This window comes from Solea solea, chromosome 4 (assembly GCF_958295425.1).
Source record: "Solea solea chromosome 4, fSolSol10.1, whole genome shotgun sequence".
Lineage (NCBI taxonomy): Eukaryota > Metazoa > Chordata > Actinopteri > Pleuronectiformes > Soleidae > Solea > Solea solea.
Genome location: NC_081137.1, coordinates 6,563,192 through 6,586,114, shown reverse-complemented (window position 1 = coordinate 6,586,114; position 22,923 = coordinate 6,563,192). Strand labels below are relative to the sequence as shown.

At 37.7% G+C, this 22,923-nt stretch overlaps 1 protein-coding gene across 1 annotated transcript; it reads left to right on the top strand.

Moving 5' to 3' along the window:
• The first annotated feature begins 1,940 nt into the window (after positions 1–1,940).
• Positions 1,941–21,975, top strand: hlcs (holocarboxylase synthetase (biotin-(proprionyl-CoA-carboxylase (ATP-hydrolysing)) ligase)). Its single transcript, XM_058627942.1, has 11 exons — positions 1,941–2,325; positions 4,100–4,240; positions 4,924–5,086; positions 5,558–6,528; positions 6,838–7,011; positions 9,583–9,863; positions 16,935–17,002; positions 17,094–17,254; positions 17,422–17,536; positions 18,322–18,535; positions 19,580–21,975. Exons 1-11 carry the CDS (start codon positions 2,068–2,070, stop codon positions 19,749–19,751), a joined length of 2,718 nt encoding a protein of 905 aa, XP_058483925.1. The 5' UTR covers positions 1,941–2,067; the 3' UTR covers positions 19,752–21,975.
• The last annotated feature ends 948 nt before the right edge of the window (positions 21,976–22,923 follow it).

Sequence of the window (22,923 nt, the reverse complement as noted above, 5' to 3'; positions counted from 1 at the left end):
TCTTTCATTCACCCATTCACACAATGCAACATGGGTTAAGTGTCTTGCTCAAGGACACATATAGACCAGCAGAATTGAACCCACTGCCTTCCAATTGAAAGACAACTGGCCCTACCACTGAGCTGCCATGACTTAATCCTAACACCTCACTTTTTTTTTTAATACTTTCACTTTTATTTTATAACGTAAGTACATTTTATATCAGAAAATGACTTTTGATACCTAAGAGCACTACATGTCATATACTTTGAGACTTCAACCTCTACCGAAGTCATTTTCTGGTAACATACTTGTATTTTTACTCAAGTATCCCTCTAGGGTACTTTGTACAAGACTGTTTGCACTGCAGCTTTAAGCCAATGCCAAACCAAAACTATAGTTTTAATTCATCATCTATCTATTGCATCCTCCATAGTTTCTAAATCATACATGCACTGTAATCTTCGAGTTTATTTATTTTTGGCGTTGTGATGATGATGAAGTCAAGGTGAATGTTATTCAGGGCAGGAAGCAGTATTTTTACATGTCATTTCCATGCAGAAAATATTCTCACTAGTTTCACTTATCATCACAGGAAGTGCCTTCAGCTTCAGTTTTTGCCTCATGTCTTCACCATTCATGATTGTTTTAGTGCATGCTGCCTAAACCAGTTACCATCTCCTCTCAGTGACAAACCACTTTTATCTTTTAAAATGTTGTTCTTTTCCACCCTTTAGCTTCACTCTGGTGTGAACAATCACAATTGCACAATCACAAAAATGTGACTACTTTCAACAATAACTAGACATAAAACTTCCTAATCAATTGCACTCAGCATTTACAGTGTGTCCTTAGGTCACACTGTCACTTTATACACGTGTAATTACACGACAATACACTAAAAGCCTCAGTGTTACGTCACTGGGAATTACAAACAGTGGAGCCGCTTATCCAGAGTCCATCTTGTATTTCCCTTTTCATGTGAACTGAGTTCCCCAAACCTACTACCTGGATTCAAAATGCAGTTTTTGAAACTAACATGATAACTAACACTATTTATAGGATTACTTACTCATGCATATAAAAGACGGACAGACGAGGGGGTGTTGTTTTGCCAAGTATCAAATAACAATACATAAACCATGTGAGTAATGGGAAAAAGAGCATCAAGTGCAACATGTAAACATGCAGCAGGTTGTTATCAGAGACACAGCTTTGCTGGTCAGTGATCTGGCTACAGTGACAGAATCTGAATGGAAAACTGGTGTGATGTGATGAGCTTTTGGCCCCAGATGGTGCTGTTGGCAACTTAAAGGACTAATATGCAATGGAAAACACATCTTAAAGTCCACATGTTAGTTCAAATGAACATGGTAATAGTCATTACCATAGGCAACAGACAATGGCAAAACAACTAACTTGAAATAAAAGCAATAATGATAACATCCAAAAGGTTCAGTGGAACAGAAATAGTGACATGACAGGATGACATAAAGAATACAGAATTGAGGGTGATAGGAAATACGGGAGAGTGGGTTCAAGTCATGAACTCTGCACAAATATTAAATTATTACAATTTTATTATTATTAATTTATTAAATTAAATTAAATTAAATTAAATTAAATTAAATTAAATTAAATTAAATTAAATCTATATATTATAAATGACCCGCCATATATAAATCATCAATATATATACATATATGTAAATATGTACACATATACATACACATCTTCATCATATAATCTAGCATCAATCTAGCACATCTAACGTATAGCTGTTCATCAAATCCGCTACAGCGTAAAACAGAGCTACAGCACCATCTAGTGGTGGAATTAATCATCTAATCTAATTAAATTAGATGAGATGTAAGGCAGTAGAGGCGTCAGTAGGTGGCGGTAATGCACTATTACGTTGTTGCCAACTGCCAGAAAATGTACCAAGTAAACGAGGAAGATGATGATAGAGGAAAAGGAGACATGGTGGAGGTCTTCCTGTCGGCTCGACACCTGCATTTGACAAATGTTATATCCTTAAAAGGCCTTTTTTGACAGCAATGATGATTCACATCCCGTTTGCCGGCTAACATGCTAATAACGCTGTGCTACGTCTACATGTGGGTGCGCTTTCACAAGTGCTACTCGGTGCTGATCCGCCACACTCTGTCCAAACTGAAGAGCAGCAGCTTCTCCTTCAGCGTCTGCTCCAGCTCGACCTCAGCACCAAGCAACACACCGACAGCCGGACTCCACACAGCCGCACGTCGGGGTGTCAGCTCAATTTCACCCGAGGAGACTGTCTTCCTTCGACTGGGAGACAAAGCCGTCTATGTCACAGAACCTCAGGTTGGACACTTTTTTGCTGACACTCAGTTCAATGACACGATGTGACTCAGATAAAGTCAGTGACACCTAGACTTGTAGTCAAGACCGCCTAAACCGAGACCAAGACCAGAGGTTATCGAGACCAAGAAAAGACCAAGACAGACCAAGTCGAGACAAGACTGAGACCGGGTTGTAGTGTTGAAGTTACACCATAACTTGCATGACAAAAACGGCAGCATACTGGGGTACAACCAGAGGCGGACAGAGTACACAGCTTCATTACTTGAGTAAAAGTACAGATACCCCTTGCTAAATGTTACTCAAGTACAAGTAAAAGTACTGCAGTCAGATGTCTACTTAAGTAAAAGTACTGAAGTACTTGTTTTTAAAAGTACTTGAGTATCAAGAGTACAAGAGTACATTTTCTAAATATTGCATTACTACTGCCACAGTGCTTACATTTATGTACAGAAATTTCCTACATTGGAGAATGTAAAAGGAATTGAAAGTAAAATCAAGTCATTTTCATCTTTTGGATGGTGGAGGATGAATTTTTGTAGGTGGTGATGAAGTTCTGTTTTGGTAAACACAGCATACACTTCATGAATATTGAAAGAGTACAATATTTGCCTCTCAAATGTACTTGAGTAAAGTCATGAGTACTCCCCAAAAATGATACTCGAGTAAAGTACAGATCCCTCATAATTGTACTTAAGTACTGTACTCAAGTAAATGTACTTTGTTACGGTCCGGCTCTGGGTACAACCGCAGTTTATATCGAATACATATTAGAAGGTATTATTTCAACTACAGGCAGAACAACACAGAGACAGAGTATGTCATGTGAGCTCACACACTGTAAATGTTTTCACAGACTGGGTGAGTTAAAAACAAAAAAATGTGTAGCATGACGGCTGTTACTGCACTATTGAGACTCCCTTAACTTTTGTGTGCTGTTGAAGACTGACGTGACTGGTACTGACTGGTCCCAAAGTCATCTGACAAAACAGCTAACACCTCCAACCCCATCTTTCACCTCCAACAACTGTCTAAAGAATGGGAAATATGTAACTCATTTAAATCATACTTAATTTGTAGAGGAAATTGTAACATCAAATTGAAGATACACAATTTACGCAAAAACTTGAAATTGCATCATGTCCCATTGTAGTAGCCAATTTACACTGTATGATATCAACTTCCCTGGAATGGATTAGGCCTAGGGCTGAACGATTTTGAATAAATATCTAATTGCGATTATTTTGACTTGCGATTGCGATATGATTTGCTATATCAGAGAGAATGGTAATTTTTACATCATTATCATTTTAATTTGAAAACTTATATTTGTGCAGATGTGTGAGAAACAAAGATATCCTCTTCAGTCTTTAGAATAAGATTTGTATAGATCAAGACAATCATTAATCAAAAATCATATTTTGACACACGTTGGCTTGAAAAAAAAAAAAAAAATTAAGCCTCTTGCAATTTGTGACACAATTTGTGACCACGTGGTCTCGAGACATACAACTCTAGTGACAACTCAGTACTATACTAAGTATAAAGGCCATTATAACATTGTTTACATGTCCCAGTTTACTGCATGGCCATTATAGCGTAGTTTACATGTCCCAGTTTACTTTATGGCCATTATAGCATCGTTCACATGTCCTAGTTCACTGTATGGCCATAGCATCGTTTACAAATATGCAGCACAGGGCCACATTATTGTGGTTGAGCCTCATGACAGAAAAAATAAAATGCATATAATTAATGTGTTGTGTACTTTCCCCAGGCATGTGATGACCTTAGCAAATGGACTGTGCTGTTGGGTTCTTCTCTGGTTTGTGATCCACAACTAGAGAATGTTTCATTCATCATAGAATCTACAGGAAATAGAGTGGATTGCAGTTCTGAGAAAACAACAAACAAGAAAGTAGGTACCACACATTGTTTCACAATTAATACTGTCAAAGTTATTATTCTTATTTAGCAATGCAGGCTCTTTGCATACACATAGTGATCTAAATTCACAGTTTTGTTATTCTGTCTTGCAGTGTAGTCCATGTGTTTATGTATTATCAATACTGTATATTTTAAAATGTATCATTATTATGTTTAGAGCTGGGTATTACTCAAAAGGTTTGAATACCGGTACAGTCCTTTTGATACCAGTTTAATTTGTTTTAATGAACAGAATACATTACCCTTTACAAATCATAATGTTATTTAATGTTATAATTCCATGGCACATTTAAAGCAGTTTTGTGAAGAAAAAAACCCAAACCTATCTACCAAATTTTGGTTTTACATAAATTGTCTTTGTCAACTCTTACTTAAATGTTTGAACAACAGTCCTGAACAAATATAACAGTGTTGTGCCATAACCTTGAGTAACTGGAAATTGTGTTATTGTGCTGGCCAGTCACTGTGAGTGGATTTTGCACTCTCTCTCTGCAGTTTCTTTTGCTGAATACCTAGTTATGGTTGTCATAAATGGTATACAGTACCCACTTTTACCAGTCAGAATTAGACACTTGTTTAACTGGCAAATTTGTAAAAAAAAAAAAAATACAGACCAATTAATGTCAACTAACCCGTGCTGTGTGTTGTGTGTAGGTGCTGAAATGGTCAGATTATTGTCTTCCTCTGGCCCGCAGCCCTGGTCAGCCATTCAAGGCAGTCGCTCAGGCCACTGTTGAAAACTTCAGTCGACTGGGAGTTGCTTTCATTGAAGATCGTCTTCAGCTAGACAATGGACTCACACCTTCAAAGATAGTCCGTATGTTGCCTTCAATTACACTTTAAATGAGCTTTTATTTGAATGCATTTTAATTTTATTAAGTGCAATAATCCGTTCACCAGTACATCTTTATTTGAATCTCTTAGCCCACAAACTCTGCTTACATCAGTCATGTAGATCAAGCTTTAACTTTTAGCTTTTTTGTGGAAGTCAAACCAGAGTTAAGGGCAATAAAAATACAACTAATGTTCATCATGACTCCAGGTGAGACTGAATGCTGGATCTGTAAAGAGGCTAATCTGATCACATATACATATATATTAGAGCGGCAACTAACGATTATTTTCAAAATGGATTAATCTGTCCTTTAATCGAGTATTTGTTTGGTCCAAAAAATGTTGATTGGATTTTCTCAAACCTCAAAATGATGATGTTCCAAGATGTCTTGTTTTGTCCACAATACATATTAATGCATTGTGTTAATATGTCACATTTTTATGATTTTTCTAGCTGTTGTCCTTCAAGAATCCATTGTCAGTGAGCTCTTGGAGAAGCAGTGTACACCAAGCACAAAGGGCTTAACTGACCTCAAGCCCTCACCATCTCGTAAAAGCAACATTCTTCTTCTCACGCCGCGTACAAAGAAGAGAGTTGAGGAACGACGTGGGTCAGAGCCACTCCACAGCAGCCAGCGTCTTGCACAGGTTGGTGATTCTGAAGACCATTCCTTGGGGAGTCATCATATGGAGGGCCATGGACGCCACCTCCATCTGTCCAGCTGCCATGAATGTTTGGAGATGGAGAGCAGCACAATTCTCTCCGTCAAATACGCTTCAGCTGAGAACATTCCAGATCTTCCTGATGATAACTCTGTTGAGCCGGATGACAAAGATGACATTCTGGATGAACATCAGCAAGATGATACAGGTTTTTTTGGCCAAAGTGATGGATCTGACAGGAACAGCAAACCGCCAAATGTTCTGGTGTTCACGGATGGTTGCCAGAAACGCTTTGAAGCAGTACGTCAGCTTTTATCAGAGCGAATAAACATGGAAAACAATATAATATATCCCCTCCTACCACAGCAGGTTCTGAGCGATCCATGGTTGGACAACACCAAGCTCCTTGTAGTAGCAGAAGAGGAAGCTCTGACCCCTGAGCTTCAGACACGTTTCCTCACCTATCTGAGTCAAGGTGGCAAAGTGTTGGGCCTCGCTTCCTCTCTGTGTCCTGCAGGCCTCACTCTGGAAGTCAGGCAGGAGCAACGAGAGCAGGTCAGAAAAATGTGCTTCATCAGGGAAGACAGCACAGAGCTGGAACTGTACGTGTTGACGAGTGGGAAGGTCTATGTCAGAGATACTCAGGGAGGAGGGGAAGTGGAACTGTGGGCCGAGCTGAAAGCAGAGGTCACTCATCAGAGTGATATGGTTATCGTCAAGGTAACCCATGGAGAGGATAGTGGGGAAGCTGTCCTTTGTCAGGTAAAGATACTGGACATTGTTGAAAGTGATTTGTGAGGTTGTTTAGAATGTTTGAAGATTATATTTATTTGTGTTATCACCATTATCTTTGCTTTATAGTTCATTACACTACGTTCTCGTGTATCTTGCTGGTGTGGAAGTTGAATTTTTTTGAGCTTTGTTAAGAGTTGCTGCTGCGCAGGCCTTGTTCAGTCTCATAACTCAAAGCATTTTCCAAATAGCCTGATCAAATAATGACTAAGAGTAACACATGTAAGCCAACACTTTGCAAGAACTCTTTCTTACATTATTTGTGTCCCTTATCTGCAGGCACACCTGGAAATGACACCTGAGAATTTAACAGCAGATGGTTTTAATAAATTGAAGCTCAGTAATGCACTGCGGTATGAAGTCTTGACAGAGATTCTCATCTCTCTGGGCCTCAGCTGTGACCAAAACCATACTTCAGCTCCAAGCCCAGTTCACTTGCTGGCCACGTCTCAGGTAAGAGTCACAGCACGGATCTTTGTCAGGCCACAGGATTAAGAATTTAAGTGAAAATGTTCCAAGGCAGCAGATACATAAGCATACTTCTACTATCTCTGGCTCCAATCAATCTGTTTTCTGTGACTCTCCTGAATTTCTTTTGTAAAGTCTTTTCATCAACATTATGTCTTTTAACATCAACCACACAGATTTCGGTAGTGTCGTTTGGAAGAAGGTAAAAATACACTTAAATCAAATGTCCAAGCTATGAATAAATACCTTCCTCCATCATCATCATTATCCATCATCTAGCAATTTGTACAAATTATTTATTCATTCATACAAGCACTCCTACACATGCAGTGAGCACCAGATTGTTTATAATGAAGTTAATTGTGTGAGCAACATTCATAGTTCACATGTGGAAACAATTTGTCATCCTAAATGTATGCAAATGTATGAGTTTCAGGATTGCAGCAGGTCTTTGAACAGGAGGCCAACACAAACATGTGAAGGCAGTAGGTCTGTCTTTGGTCAGCCATTATTGGCCACATTGAGTAGGGCTGTCACTTTTTCCAAAAATCAATTTCCAACAAATTCATAATGACCCATAATTCTTTCGAATAAATTTGATATTCTGGATTGGTCCATCTACGTTCCAGCCCTAACCTACGGTCATGCGCTGTGGGTAATGACTGGAAGAACGAGATCGCAGATACAAGCGGCGAAAACAGGTTTTCTCCGCAGGGAGGCTGGGCTCAGCCTTAGAGATAGTATGACAAGCTCAAAGGAGAGCTGCTTCGCGGTTGAATGTGCACTAACACTGCAGAGAATGTAAGTTGCAGAGTAGAATTTAATGTGACAAAAGCCCAACTTGATGGTTTGCTGCTGTTTTTCTAATTCACATATTGAATAAAAATAGGATTCACATCACATCACACTTCAGAATGGTGTTACAGTTATGTTCAGTTAAATGCCAGACTCAAAGTCCAAAGGGTTAGGGTTAGGGTTAACCCTATAAAAAGGGCACTTTTGGGCACTAAACCTGGGGTTTGACAGCAGCAAAACAAAAACATTCAATGTATTATAAATTAATTGATTCAATTTTGCAATAAAGCTTTATATGTTCTGACCCTCACTGTACAGAATAAGTCACCTACACTCCTGCACTCAGGTTTCTGTTTCAGTCCTTATTGGCAACCTAAAGATTTTGCTGATGCTGGCTTTTTAAAAATTAATCCACAAAGGAGCAGTGTAGTACAATATGCTTTCAGCTAAGCTAACACTTTTAGAGCATATAGAACATTTTCTTGCCAGTATGTGGAGGGAAGAGGTTGCTTTTCATTGATTCAAGTACATAAGAACAAACACAAGGGGGAGTCAAAACTCCAGGTTGCTGAGGAGCTAGAAAAGAGTTGGTCTTCCATCTATGGGGTGTCAAAAAGCCTAGGCCTCCTAGAAAAAACAAAATAGTATAAAGTTAATATATATAGTATCAACATTAGTTCTGCAGTTGTTTTTGTCTTAATTATTGTATATTTGAGTTACTGTGTGACCTCTGACCCTACTCTCCTCGCCACTTTGTACCAACAAGCAACATGCTAATGTAATTGGTGGCTTCAGAATTGTTTCCAGACTGTCGTGAAAGTTGAGGGAGACCGCAGACTTGTTGAAAGACCACAAAAAAAAGTGGCCAGAGAAGTGTGTTAAAAGTAAGAGAAAATGGATAATAATGATGCTTTGTACTACTGGTTAGGATATACAAGCATGGCTTCACATCAGCAGGTAAAATAATCAACAGATCAATCCAGTTTGAAAATAAAGATCAGTAGCAGTCTGAATAAAAAATATACATATTTTGAGCTCCACATACAAAGGTTTTATGTCTAAAAAATTATGTAATATATATTAAAGTAGTGTAATAGTATAATGTATGTGGTTGCAATGTTGCATTTTCTTTAACTTGTCAAAAAATATTTTTACCAAATCTTTATCACTTTGTAAGAAAAGTACCAGCGCAGAGAAGTCCATATGTATGTTCTATTACTTTAATCAGTCTCATCCAATCAAGCTTTATTTATAACGCACTTTAAAAACAACTGCTGAAACAAAGTACCGCCATAATTTAATGTTTGTGTGTTAGTAAAATAATTTTACTACGGCCTTTTTCACAACCATCTTTACCTGAGAATCTGCTCATACTACCCCAACCTTCTTCCTTTATGACATTGTTTTGTGCTTTTTCAGGGACATTTTCTGCCGCTGACACGTTGCTGACTGCTTGTAGGCTTGAACTAATTCTAATACAATACGTACAATGCGTTTATTTAAAAAGGAACCGGACGAATACAACTGAATTTCAATTTTCAATTCAATGCTGATACATCTGTCAGGAATAGTTTGAGGTTTAGTGTTTTGCCAAGTGACATTTTGACAAAATATGATTTATTTTATGTAGTTTAATGGCAGCTAGCAACTATTAGTTTCTAATTGGGAACATCTTCACATTTCTGTCTGTAGAGCAATTATGGCCATATTTTATATAAGATAATTTTTTTTTTGTCCTATTCTGCTCTATTCTCCACACAGAAGGCCAAAGCTAGCTTCTTGAAGTGGATCCAGACACGAGCAGATAAAAATGGCCTTGTCACACTGCCCAAGTGCTCCATGAGGATGGTGTCCTCTTCGGAGCTACAGGATGGCCCATCTCTGCCTGAGAGCTCTTTAGCCCTGGTCACCGACTCTTCTGAGTCCTGTAGCTGGGCGGAGTTCTGCATGGAGACCTACAGAAAGAACCTGAAGACTAGTCTACTGGGAAACACCCTGCTGTACGCTGAGAATGTTTCATCTACGATGGATCTGTTAGAAGGGTAAAAGAGTACTTTTACTATTTGTTATATCAGCTGATGCCTGCAGCGTGGTATGGTCACAGAAACAGTTGTGCTTTTTTGGCCAAAACATTTGCATTTTACAGTTAATCGAAACTGCAGTCATTCTTACAGTAATGTTCAAAAGCAAACCTGCTTTATCCTTTTAACCTCTCCAATGTGCCCTAAAACACTTTTTCACAATTCAGCAATACACCAGCAAATCCCTCTGAGCTGCAATGGCTGAGCCTTAGTAGAATGTTTAAAATATTTATATATATATATATATATATATATATATATATATATATATTTATATTAGGATTTATTTTAAGTAATGCCTTATTCTTGCTAAACTATTTTCAGATCAATAATCTCCTCATCTGTGAAATTTGCAAGTCACAGCTTGTCCTAATTTGCACCTGATCAGTAGCCACTATGATTTAAATATTAGAAGATAAGGCCCATGGAGATCCACAAATATCTCTCCAACACGCCGGTAGACCGCTGTCTCTTTTCCAGAAATTTGAACCAAGTTCGCGACAAAGATGTGATAGCGTCTTAACCGTGAATAAAATAGATGTTCATCAGAGAGAGGAAAAGGGGAGAAGGAAAAAGAGAAATACAACATCTATAAATGTTGTATTAAAAGATTACAAACAGCACTTCCATAATAAATATTCAGTGACCTGAAATGCTACTGAGCGAAATTTAGCCTGATTTCCTACATCATGGCCCGTGTCACTTCCCAGTGGCTTTAGTGATCACATCTGTTAGTGGTGAAAGATCGTGTCGTGTGTGTGTGTGGGACCTCTCCCATCCATGGTTGTTTGAACTCGCAGTGACTGCAAAGACTCCTGATAAAAGGACATCATGTTGCTCCCGCTGTCACTGAAAGTCATGTGGTATGAACTTAAACGCAGTAAACACACACACACACACAGGTTCATGCAGTTATACTTTTAAGGACACTGCATTGACTCTATAACCTGTAAATGCCTAACCGTGACCTTAACTTAACTTAACCACAATTAAATTCTTAGCCCTAAACCTAAGCAGTTCCTTAGATTTGAGGTTCTGCCTCATCAGGACCAGGTTTCAGTCTCCATGTGGACTACTTGTCCTGACAAGGTCAGTGTTTTTGCCAGAAAATATCAAAAGAGGTATCAAATACAAGTACACACACATAATCTTGTACAGCATTCTTAGTGAGGACACTAGACATAATACATTCCCCTTACCCTTACCTTAATCATCACAACTAACCTAACCCTAAAATCAAGTCTTAACATATAAACCGGTGTGACAGAACATGAGTACCAACCAAATTGTTCTCACTTTCACATTTCTTCAGAAATCTTCGAGTTGTAGTTGATCGTTGCGTTGTTTGTTCTGTGCAAACTTAATGATGCACATGAATGTTTAAGTTCTGTGTTGTTTTTCTTTGGGACCGATCTTAAAACAAGTCTCTGCTACCGTGTTTGTTGGTTATTTTCTCGGCACAAACTAAAAACTCTCCAGTTCAGAAACTTTACTGTGAGCTTGTTGTGCTAATCTGTCTGTCAGTGCTTTAGCTCAGTGTGATGTAGTTGGCACTTTTTTGTGTTGACCTTGTTTCCCTCCACAAGGACACACCAAGCTCAGTACAGTAGATATTTAGCAGAAGTAAAATTCAAATGCAGCAACTGTATAGCTTTTAGGTGGGCGGTGCCACAGTAGACATTCAACATTCTACAATTAAAAATGTAGTGTTGGTGGTCTGTGTAATGACAGTAATTAAAAATAGTGTATGAGCACTCATTAAGATGTCAGTAAATGCCTTTGTGGCAAGGATGACAAATGAAGTTGACACCACTTGTATGAAGGACATAAAAGATAAATTTCTGCAGGATAAAAATCATACAGTGAGTGAATCCAGCATTTGGCACTTCTCGTACTTGTGTGAGTGTGCGTCTGTGTGTGTATATGCACACGTGGGAAGGAGGGTAGACAGGCTGGAACTAATTTAATGCCTTAGTGACCTCACTGCTGCAAAGTCAAGTTGCACCTAATAGACTTCTTTGTCTTCACCCACACATGTGAGTGAAAGTGGCTGTTGAGCGGGTCGATCAGGCGGCAGGTGGAAGCAATTAAAACTGTCATAAAGTTTGAAAAATGGATTGTGGAGCAACACTGACCTGATTGGAACAGACAGTGTTGTCATTAAGGCTATACAAAAACGAAAGCAGGGTGAATGAATAGGCCATATAACCCCCAAAACCTGTTGCTGCAGTTTGATTTCATAGCTAATGTTTGAGTTTCCAGATGTCCCTCTGGAGCAGCCTTGATTAATGTTATTATTAAGGAATCCCTGTTTTATTTCTCCAAGCATTTCATATAGAATTCATTATGCTGTATGATACTGAATATTTTCAGGGGGGGATTGATTTGAGTGTAAACTGTTATAGGGGAATGCTCATGTGTGCTGGAGAACAAGTTGCATTTTGAGGTTGTGGTTTCTTTTGTATTTGGTGTTATATCATATGGCAGTATTTTGTTTTGTGATTCAGCACATAAATGTGTGGTCACATACATTGTTTGTTAGAAATACCCATTTTTGCCTTTCAGATTTGTTTTTAAGTGGATAAAAGTGGGACAACGTTTTAATTAGGGCTCAACGATTTGGGGAAATATATCATTTCATTATTCCTAACAACAATTTTTGTTGTGAATTGATTTGTAAATTGCAAATTGAATTGATTTTGTTTAAAGTCAGTTTTTATATTTAAAACAATTGATGGAGCATTACCATTACCACCCAACACCATTAACTCCTCTATATAACCTACAACAAAACTCTCCATTGCACAGTGTTTGGATACTTGACCTCGACATAAAACAAAAATCAGGAGTTATACTTCTGCTTGATCATTCTTTTGACACTTAATTTTAATTCAATTGTAATCATAATTTTGAGTAAACGCTGCGAAATTAGATTTTTCCTGTTTTAAGGATCATAATCGTTAATGTATTTTCTAAATATATACATTAAACATTAAAGCACAGGTTCACAGAGACATGTGTGAACCTGCATATTCACTAGTTAACCTAAACAAACTTAATGTGGCTGTGACTCAAGATAAGTTTGTGTTTTTCTAGTCATGCACAGTCTTATATATTCTTCCCTAAGAATTCATTCAACCTTGGTTTTCTTGTTGTGGGCTGTCAGTTGTTGAGTGTGCAGTAATAATTATTTGTGGAAAACAGTAGCCTACACAATTGTGTCCTCAAATGGACACCATGCTTCATGTTTAGTATACTGTATGGAAGACATTTTCTCTAGCCTTTAGCCACTAGTCATGTTTTATTCCCGTACAGCTTGAGTCTGTAATTTGGGTTTATGTTAAAGTCCTTATCATGTCAGGATAAGGAGGCTACACTGCAGCTGATGTGATGCATCCCACCTATTTGCTCTCTCATCGAAGCTCAGTCCTCCTAACACACTGCCTGAAGCAGAGTGGAGGAAACAGCACTGGGATGACAGCTTTGTTGATCATGTCTGAATCATCTCCATGAAAACGTTCAATACCCAATCCAGTTTTATTTATAAATCCAGGTTGATAGTATGACAGCAAATCCGATCTGAATAAAAGGATACATTATTGGTTGTGTGTTTTTTCCACATACATGTATTTATTGATTGCTATCTGGATGTAAATCATATTTCAACAAATAAGACAAAGTGTTTAAGAAACTAATTATGCACTTTAACTACCACTCATTTAACAGTAGTAGTAGTAGTAGTTGTTGTTGTCCAAATAGGAACAGAGCAGTGGATATGAGTAGGATTTTGAATGGTGCAGCTTATGGCAGCTCACAGTTTTTCTGTGTGTCAAGTATTGAAAAATAAAAACTCTTATTGAACTACCTAATTTCTGTTAGAAAATCCTTTTAACATCATTTGCGTAGGCATGATTCCGTCCCATTTGTAATCCATGTAATGTGGTTGGTCACTGTAATTGTGATTTGATTGGTTTCCATGTGAGTTGACAAATTATTTTCTGTCAGAGAAAATTACCTGAACCAGTTTGTTTCTGTAACGTGTGTGTGTGCGTGCGTGCATGCGTGTGTGTGTGTGTGCGCATTACACAGTCAGTAGAACAATTTACTGTCTGGTGTGTGTTAGGAATAATATGCTGTTGGTGTTGAGTTAAAGACAGTAACAGCGTGGAAGTGTTTATCTGTGAAACAAGTTGGGATAAGAGACTATGGGCTTTTTCTAAAACCACTTAGCTGGTCCTGAGAGCATAATGATTCTTTTCCTGCTCTGCTAAACCTAATCTCTGAGCCTGGAGCAACACAGAGATGTTGACTTTTTCTTGTGCGCGCTTTGGGTTTAGACATGAAAACCCAAAGGCCCACTTTTCACTTTTGTATTGTGTAAAAAGCAGCAATGAATGTAAATGTAATTAGGATTATTTTCTCTTCTACTTGGTGTTGTACAAATTCACTTTTCCGTACATCTGCAAATGTGGAAATTATTTTTTGGCATTTGTCAATTTTGGAGTAAAAAAAATCATACTTCATAAAATCACACCTTCATACTCATCTGAATTAGAAAAAAACACCTTAACATCCTCCATAAAGCTCTTCCAGTTGTTTGGCAAAGGCCTTTGCATTCTCAGTTTGTTTTGACAAGTAATCCAATATCCAAACTGAGACTATGTGGAATTAGTGTCCTGCTTCCTGTGAAAAATACAAACCACAGGAACATACATGGAGGTTTGGTGTAGAGGAAAATGAATTCCTCACAACCGTGGCAACAAGTGCAACCATAAAAATCAAATTGGCCCAATTGGCCTTGCATGCTCCCCTTGCAATTATGAAAGATTGTAAGCAGATGCCTAAATGTCTTCATTTCTTATTCTGGAGAACATATGGTGCAGTATTTGACATGTCCAGTGGAAGGTATGTTTATACTCCAGAGCCCTGAGCCCTTCCTTGCATTAGTGTCACCAACATAGGGAAGTCATATAAGGGCCAAAGGTTTTAATTTCAACTTCATCAAGACTGCATCAACCTGCCAGCAACTGGTTTAAGCAGTTCAAACCCAAAGACTATATTTAGTGTGAGGAGGAAAGAAATTGAACAGAAATGACTGCAGTCACAATGTTTTTTGTTTGTTTCAGTCTCTTTATCTTCTTCAGGTTAATAATTGTCATTACATTGAGGGGAAACCTTTGTGATGGAGGAGACTACTACTTTATTTTTAATGTTTCTACGCAGTCAAATGCTCAATTTTATATTTTTCTTGTGAGCCTTTGTGAGAGGTACTGTAGATCCAAGTCCAGACAAGCAGTTTGCAAAGCAAGGTCAGTCATCCGTGCCTCAGCTGCTCGACTGTAATGGAGTAGCTCTCACTTATTGATCAGTTCCTCTAGTGCTATTTGGAAATGATAATTTCTGCTGTTTCCTCAGTAAACGGGATTAGCTCAATTAATCACATTTACAGATTAGCTGGTCCTCGGTTATTGATCATCCCTTTTGATTTTGTTGAATGATCAATGCAAACGCGCTTATGTGCTGCAAATCCTGTTTCAAAAATGAGCATTGATGGCAAAATTAATCTTTTTGTCTGCGATATTTTAATCTGGGAGGTGAGATGGGGTTTTTTGAGAGAGAAAAGCAGATGCATGTCTCGAGATTGACGCTTCAGGCTGGTAAGAAGTGGTTGTGTCAGCATTACCTTGTAACGGTTACACAATGGTTAGAAACAGGGTGGCATTGAGGGCTATATACAACCCATTAAATGCTCTTTTTAGTTACTGATGTTGTACTAAAACCACTACTCACATGTGTCATCACATACAGCAATATTAATAGTGGTGTAATTAGCAGAAACAAATTTGAAAACAAGAAATTTAAGTGTGCAGTACCGCTCTTTGCTCTGCAGTCATTTTGACAGTTCACATCACAGGTGTAAATAATCAAATAAATGATGGCTGAGTTCCATTTAGCTTCCTCAGACTTGTTCAGTTTTGCATTTTTAATCTGATCACATGTGCTTTTTCCAGCTAAAACATGCCAAAATGGGCCCATTAGTTATTAATGGATCAAAACCTTTGTTTATTACTGCTCTGATAGAACTTGACCAATGATGGCTAACACCTATAATTAACAATTTGTAAGTCATCACCTAATAGGATGATAATGACTACTTAATGAATTTAAATATATAAATGAGTGTGGGTCTGATATTGCTAATTGGTCATGTATGTTATCTTCTAAAATGAGTTTAGACATTAGTGTAATTGTGAACAGGTAAATGGCTCTGTAGTAAGGTCCTCAGGATCTAATGGGACAATGTGGAAAAAAGGATTTATTAAAACTTATTTTGGATTTAAACTGAAAATACAGTCTGAAAACTGACTGGAAAGTTATTTTGAATGGATTGAAAAAAATTATTCATATAGATTTCAGCTACAATCTTGAAGTCGGCTACCATTTGCAAACTCAGCTGTTTAGTTTTTTTTTGTTTTTTTTTTCATTCCCAGAGGAATTAGCCAGAACTTACATCTGGCAGCACTTCATCTTGACCTTGCTTTGAGAGAACTTATTCCACTACCACTGCCTATGATTTCAGTGTTGACATTTGAAATCCGTTCAGCATTCAGCAGCATGCTAATGTGTTTGCTTGTGTGTTTGATTTTTTTTTTCCATCTAGACACAAATAACGTAAATGAGTGCTACCACAAATATAATCACAATAATTTAAAAAGAAACATCCTGTCCTTTTTGGTGTTTTTGCATATTAAATAGCAATTCTACTTTCAAGATTACTTAATTTAAACCTTAAATATAATCGACAGAAAACATAATCTCCATTATGGAGGATATTTGACAATTACAGCTGAAACACCGAAATGCCTTCAGCTGTGTTCAAATGTCTGGTGGCTGGTGCACATGTTTGTTTCCTTATGATATTGGAATAGGACACTTTGTAACACTGGTCTTACTATGGAAGATATATACTTCATTTGTGTAATAAATTCTTATTTTAAAATGGCTCTATTATTATTCCGTCTCTCCCTTCAGGATGATTCTGAACGTACCGATGGATGTGGGTTTAATCGCAGTAGCGAGTCGACAAAGCTATGGGAAAGGTATGCGCCTGACGTGCCTGAAATGCATTTCAGTCAACTTATGCACTTTGTTACCCATGTTACATGTTTCTTGTGTCTGCAACTGTTTCAGGTCGGGGGAAGAACATGTGGCTCAGTCCTCTGGGTTGTGCCATGTTCACTCTGAAGGTCCAGGTTGAGCTGAACTCCAGGCTCGGACACAGGATCTCCTTCCTCCAGCACCTGGTAGCTCTGGCAGTGGTGGAAGCTGTTCGCACACTGCCTGGATATGAGGTTACCACCAGCTTTTTCATCACTATCACCAGACAGAATTAGACTGCACCTCTGCTGTAATTTGGCCAATGCCTTAATTGAAAATATATTCAAAGCAGGTGCATTATAATAAATAAAGATGGATTATTTTAAAGACTGATGTTTGAACATGTTTAATCCTACATCAGGACATAGACCTGAGAGTGAAGTGGCCCAATGACATCTACTACAGTAACCTGATGAAGCTTGGTGGAGTGCTGGTGACTTCCACTTTTATAGGATCAACTTTTCATCTGCTCATAGGTAAAAAAACAAACAAATAAAACCCTTCCCCATAACTTCTGCGACTTATATGAGAGACAAATACAAAGTATTTTATACGCTGTATTTTATGTAAGTGCATGTAATCTCAGAGTTCCTGAGAATCATGGGATTTCGGAATGATTGAAAACTGATTTGATTTTAATGTTTCTTTATTTCAAGACACTGTAGATTCAGGTATTTTAAATCCATACTTTTTTAGTTTGTACAAATACATGACTTTAAAGGTCTAGTGTTTAGGAATTGGTGATATCTAATTGTGAGACTGCAGAGTGCAACACATTTAGGACTTCCTTCCCTTTCCCTAGAGCATCAGGGAACTATGGTGGCCTTCATATACAAGAAAGGATGAAGAGAGAGATATGCAAAGAGCCTTTTTCATCCTTTCTGGTATATGAAGGCCAACATAGTTCCTTGATGGTCTTTGGAGAGGGAAGGTCATGTATTTGTTAGTTAAAAAAGTTAAATGACTAAGTGAATATATAAAAATGTCCACATTAACCTGATGGATTAATGTGGGCATTCTTATATCTTCACTTAGTCAATTGGTGTGTACATTTAACTGTAATGATTTTGGTGTGTGGCATAGGATGAAAGTTAATTTCTTTTTTGTATGAGTTTACGCTTAAATTAATTTCTCTTTCTAATAATGAGTGGGACAAATAGTAGTAATACAATTGTTTGCATAACCAACACCAGCACCAGTCATGTTGTTTGCTTTAGAATAACGTGACATGATTAATAGTTGAACATAATGTGTTCTACAGGCTGCGGGTTCAATGTGACAAACAGCAACCCAACCATTTGCATCAATGACCTGATCCAGCAGCACAACATGGAGCATCACTGCAGTCTGCAGCCGCTCAGCTGCGCCCAGCTCATTGCTCGCACAGTCAACTGTTTGGATGCTCTCTTCAAAAACTTCCAAAAAGGAGGCCCTGACGCAGTACTGCCCACCTACTATAAAAGGTGGCTTCACAGGTGAGCACTGCTAACACCATCCTCTGCTTTAAAGGAATAGTTCAGGTGTTCCCACTGGTCAAAAACCCTGATTAATCATAGGGTAAACAGGTTTTTGACCAGTGGGACTGTGTTTAATCAGCATTCACTTCAGTGTCAAAAGCATGCAGGTTTTTAACGGCTGCAAGTTGGAATTAGTGCTTCATTTTGATTTTTAACAAACTTTGATTTTTACAGCTTCAGACAGAGCTAGATGTCTTTTTTTTTTTAATTTCATCTTCAGTTGTTGAGTTTGTCACGGAGCTCCATTTATATCTGGCATGATGTCACATTTTACACAGGGCTTAAAAAAAACTTGGTGGTAATCACCTTTTTTTTAAGCAGGTTCGCCTGGGTTCAAAAAATCCCAGGTACACCCACTCATTTGAGTGTGAATGAGGCTGTAATTAGCACTCAATGCTCTGGTTTTGCCCCCTGTGATGAGAACCAGCTTGAGACTTGGCTGCTCATTTCACTGGAGACATGGCTGCCAGTGGTTACGCAAGGAAAAAATAACGTTAGTCATTTAACAACTGGTTCACTAATGGAATTCTACAATTTATTAAGAATAAATCTGTCATTTAATCTTGACATTTTCCCACTGGAAATAAAGTTTGTATGCAGCTCATTCTCTTTGCGCCAAAGTCCATGAAGAAAATCAGCAATTTTACATCAAGAAGTTGTTGATCCACTGCTGTCTCCATCAGTAAGTTCAAAGATGTTATTTTGTGACTTCAGTGTTTGAAATCCGTCATTCAAGTTTAGTAACATAAACTTGCCAAACAAGGCAGCAGTAAAACAGCAGCTTTCTGCCCTGGTTGATGTCAGCTAACCCTTTAAAAAGTGGTTCTCCCCTAAACTATGTAGTTATTCTTGTGCTGAACTATGAAAATAGTCTGTGAAGCAGGAGCATCAGAGAATGAATGGCACATTCTTTAAAATGATTGACAGTTCAGTAACGTTGTTCTTCATAACAACAGTCTGAAGCAGAACTGTAACCGTTCTCCAACGTTCTCTGCCCTGCAGCGGGACTACGGTGCGTCTCTGGAGTGAGGATGGACTGGAAGCTGAAGTTGTAGGTTTGGACCAAAATGGCTTCCTCGAAGTGCTCACCAAAGAACACGGCGTGGTCTCAGTGGAGCCGGATGGAAACTCCTTTGACATGCTGAAGAACCTGGTGATCATGAAGAAGCATTAGAACCAAACTCAACAAACGTATCTGTTATCATTAATCTCTCATCATAGTATAGTAAAGATTTACATTTATCACATCGCAAGTTATGTTCTGCTTTAAAGCTTTTGCACGTTAGATGCTTTTTTTTCACATTTCACACAGTGATGGCATTTGCTGAGTGATTTTGTGGCTTTTATTTTTTTCGGAACAGGGTCAAAGTTTCTCTTCCAATGGGAGTACATGTTGTTTATGACATGACGCTAAAAAATAACACAACCCTCCTAAAATGCTCCCTCGGTCTTGGCTCTATTTAGTTATTTCTTTTCTTTTTATCAAGTAAAATTATCACCAGAAGGTGACTCCACTTGTTTCTTACCATGACCCGTTTTTCCCCCCTTATAATTTATTCATGAATAGTGAGGATGAGTCTAAATTTATTTTTTATTTATTGCAGTATATTCATATAAATTGTATTCTTTTTGTACAACAAAACATACCTCATATGCAGTACAACATTTAATGAGACCATTACCAAAATTAGAAATAAGTTTAGACCATCATGCACACTAAGGACGCACGGCCATTGTATTGATAATAACTGGCTTAAAAGGCAGCTGCATACAATGGTATCTGTATCAGTGACTGAATATGACCTGCTGGTTTAGGACCAAGTTGTGGGATTTGTCACGAAAAAATGCACGTTTTGCTTTTAATAATTTAATCAAAGTAATCATTCCCACATAAATGTGCTGTTCACTTCTTTCAATTCATGGCCTTTTTTTCCAATCACTGTCATTAGCAGTTTACAACATAAAAAAGAGACGGTATGTCAGCTTTATTTACTCGGCACCACATCAGTGGACATTTTAAGCGCTTTTTTATATTTTTGCAATGACTAATTTGTTTGTTTCAAACTAAACTAAAATGTTTACTATTCAATATCAGCAATGTAGAAGTTTCTTAGCAACATGTTTACAAAAGCAAGAACAGTGTCGGTGAAATAGATATATGGTCAGAGTGAAAATGTCTCTGTACTGAAGGCAGTCGATCAGAAGGAGATTAAGCAAATGGCTGACGCTTGGATCCATATGTGCCCTACTCTCAACATCCTATTAAACAATTTGAGTGGGCTCCTGCGGAGGTCAAAGGGAAATCTCCTTTTTATATTGACCGTCTAACGGCGTCCTCAGGAGGAGAGTTCTCTGGCTCACCTTCAGACAGGATAAAACACTGACGAAGGAAACAAATGTATACTCCATCGCTCTACACTTTGAAAATGCATATTTAGGACATATAATTGTGCCACTTGACCTTGGGCTCTCATGGTACTCACCTGCACGCCTCACGCCGACATATACAGTCGACTTATCGTCGTCGTCTCCATCCACATCTTATTGGGTTCAACTGACACATTTAGCACCTTCTTTCTCTTTTGTCCTTGCAGTAGAAGTAAGTTTAAAATATCTTATAATCTCTTATGAAATATGCAATTTACTCCACATCAGCGTTATCATGTATGGATAGAATTTAACAAGCTGATGAGAACATAATAATTTAAAAAACTTTTTAGTGGCATAAATTAAAAAAAACATTGCATCACCATTTATGCACAATTTTGTGAACTAAATATGAAACTGTCCAGTTTCATATTGAGTCCATAGTAGCAAATAAGAAATCATACACACTCTCTAATAACGTACAATAATACATCTATTTGCTATGGTTTGTGACAGTGAGAAGCCCCAGAAAATCAGTTTATTTGTCGTGAGCTTTGTTTTTATTTAAGAAATAAAAAAACTAAACAGAGAATGAGCTTTCTATGGAACAAGACCAGTTTGAAAACACACACTTGCCACAAGCAGATGGGTTATATGCCTAAACCTAACTACATCCATAACCAGGACACATGTATCATCGCCCGTATTTGCAGTTAAAACATTGCATATCAGGTGCATGTGCAGGTCTGTAGACAAAAGAGTAGTTTGGCTACATTTTCAAGGTGCATCTATAGCACAAAAAAGGCAGTTTTATTGTTCTATAGAAACATGAGGTCTGATCTCGGCTGTACTTATTTTATATCTTTTTTGCTTTATTCCCTTTTCACACCAACATGTGTTGTTGTGAAACTTCTAAATCAGCAACAGCCTGTCTGGTGTCACACAGTAGTCATGTGACATCGTGATATTAACTACAACACTGACAGAACTGGACAAACACAGTGGAGAAATTATTCCTTAACAGAATTTTTTTTAAAAAGAGAAAAGAAAAATCAGAAAATCACAAAAACATCAGCCAAACTGACGGTGGTCAACTTCTGGCTCAGCCACTGCACATGTCAGTTTCTTTAATAGGATAATAATAATAATAATAATAATAATAATAATAATGCAGGGCTGCATTAAATGATCCCTTTTAAACAAAAGCACGTATATAACATGTTGAGGAAAATCACAGTCCATTAGAAAACAGGTTTTACTTTGATAGCTCTCGCTTCCGTCACTTCTGACTTCTGACTTCACTTAGACGTGAGAATGAGGTGACTAATCTCTCTGTGCACAAGAAATCTGTGCAACAGCAAGTATAGGGAGGGAGTGATGAGGTAGAATGTCGATCTTTTACCTGTAATGGTGTTTGACTTTTTTATTTCTGAGGATAAATGTGCGCCTTTAAGTCTGACAAAGTCAGTTTGACAAACTCAAAGGTTTGTTCCAGATGTGTCTGATGTCATGTCTGCTCGTGTTTCACCTCAGCTTCATGAATGATATAAGTAATAAAGTCTGTGGAAATGAATAAAAAAGATGTAATTTTTCTATTAAACAAAGCTTTTAACATGATTTATTGTTTCCAGTTCCAATATCCATACGCCATCTCACTCAGCAGTGTGAAAGCTTCTCACTGTATTGCATTATAATACATTATTTAACTTATTTATTACGGTATATTCATGCTTCTGAATCAAAAACGTCCTAACAGTCACAATTTGCAAAACTAACAAATGTTTATATTACGCTGTTTTAGGCCAAGGTTAACACACACTTATAAACACTTCCGATCAATGTTTCCAGCTAATAAAATTATACACGTTTACACAGTAAAAACTGAGTTTCAAATAATATACGATCCTTAGGTTGTAGACCAGCTATGGGTTGAATAATGATAATTTAAAAAAAATAATTAACAATTCAATAAAAGAAAA

Coding starts and splice junctions, on each gene's coding strand:
- hlcs (XM_058627942.1), top strand. CDS start 2,068: ATGCTAATAACGCTGTGCTACGTCTACATGTGGGTGCGCTTTCACAAG. Junction 6,529..6,837: donor GGGAAGCTGTCCTTTGTCAG/GTAAAGATACTG, acceptor CCTTATCTGCAG/GCACACCTGGAAATGACACC. Junction 17,255..17,421: donor GCACACTGCCTGGATATGAG/GTTACCACCAGC, acceptor ATCCTACATCAG/GACATAGACCTGAGAGTGAA.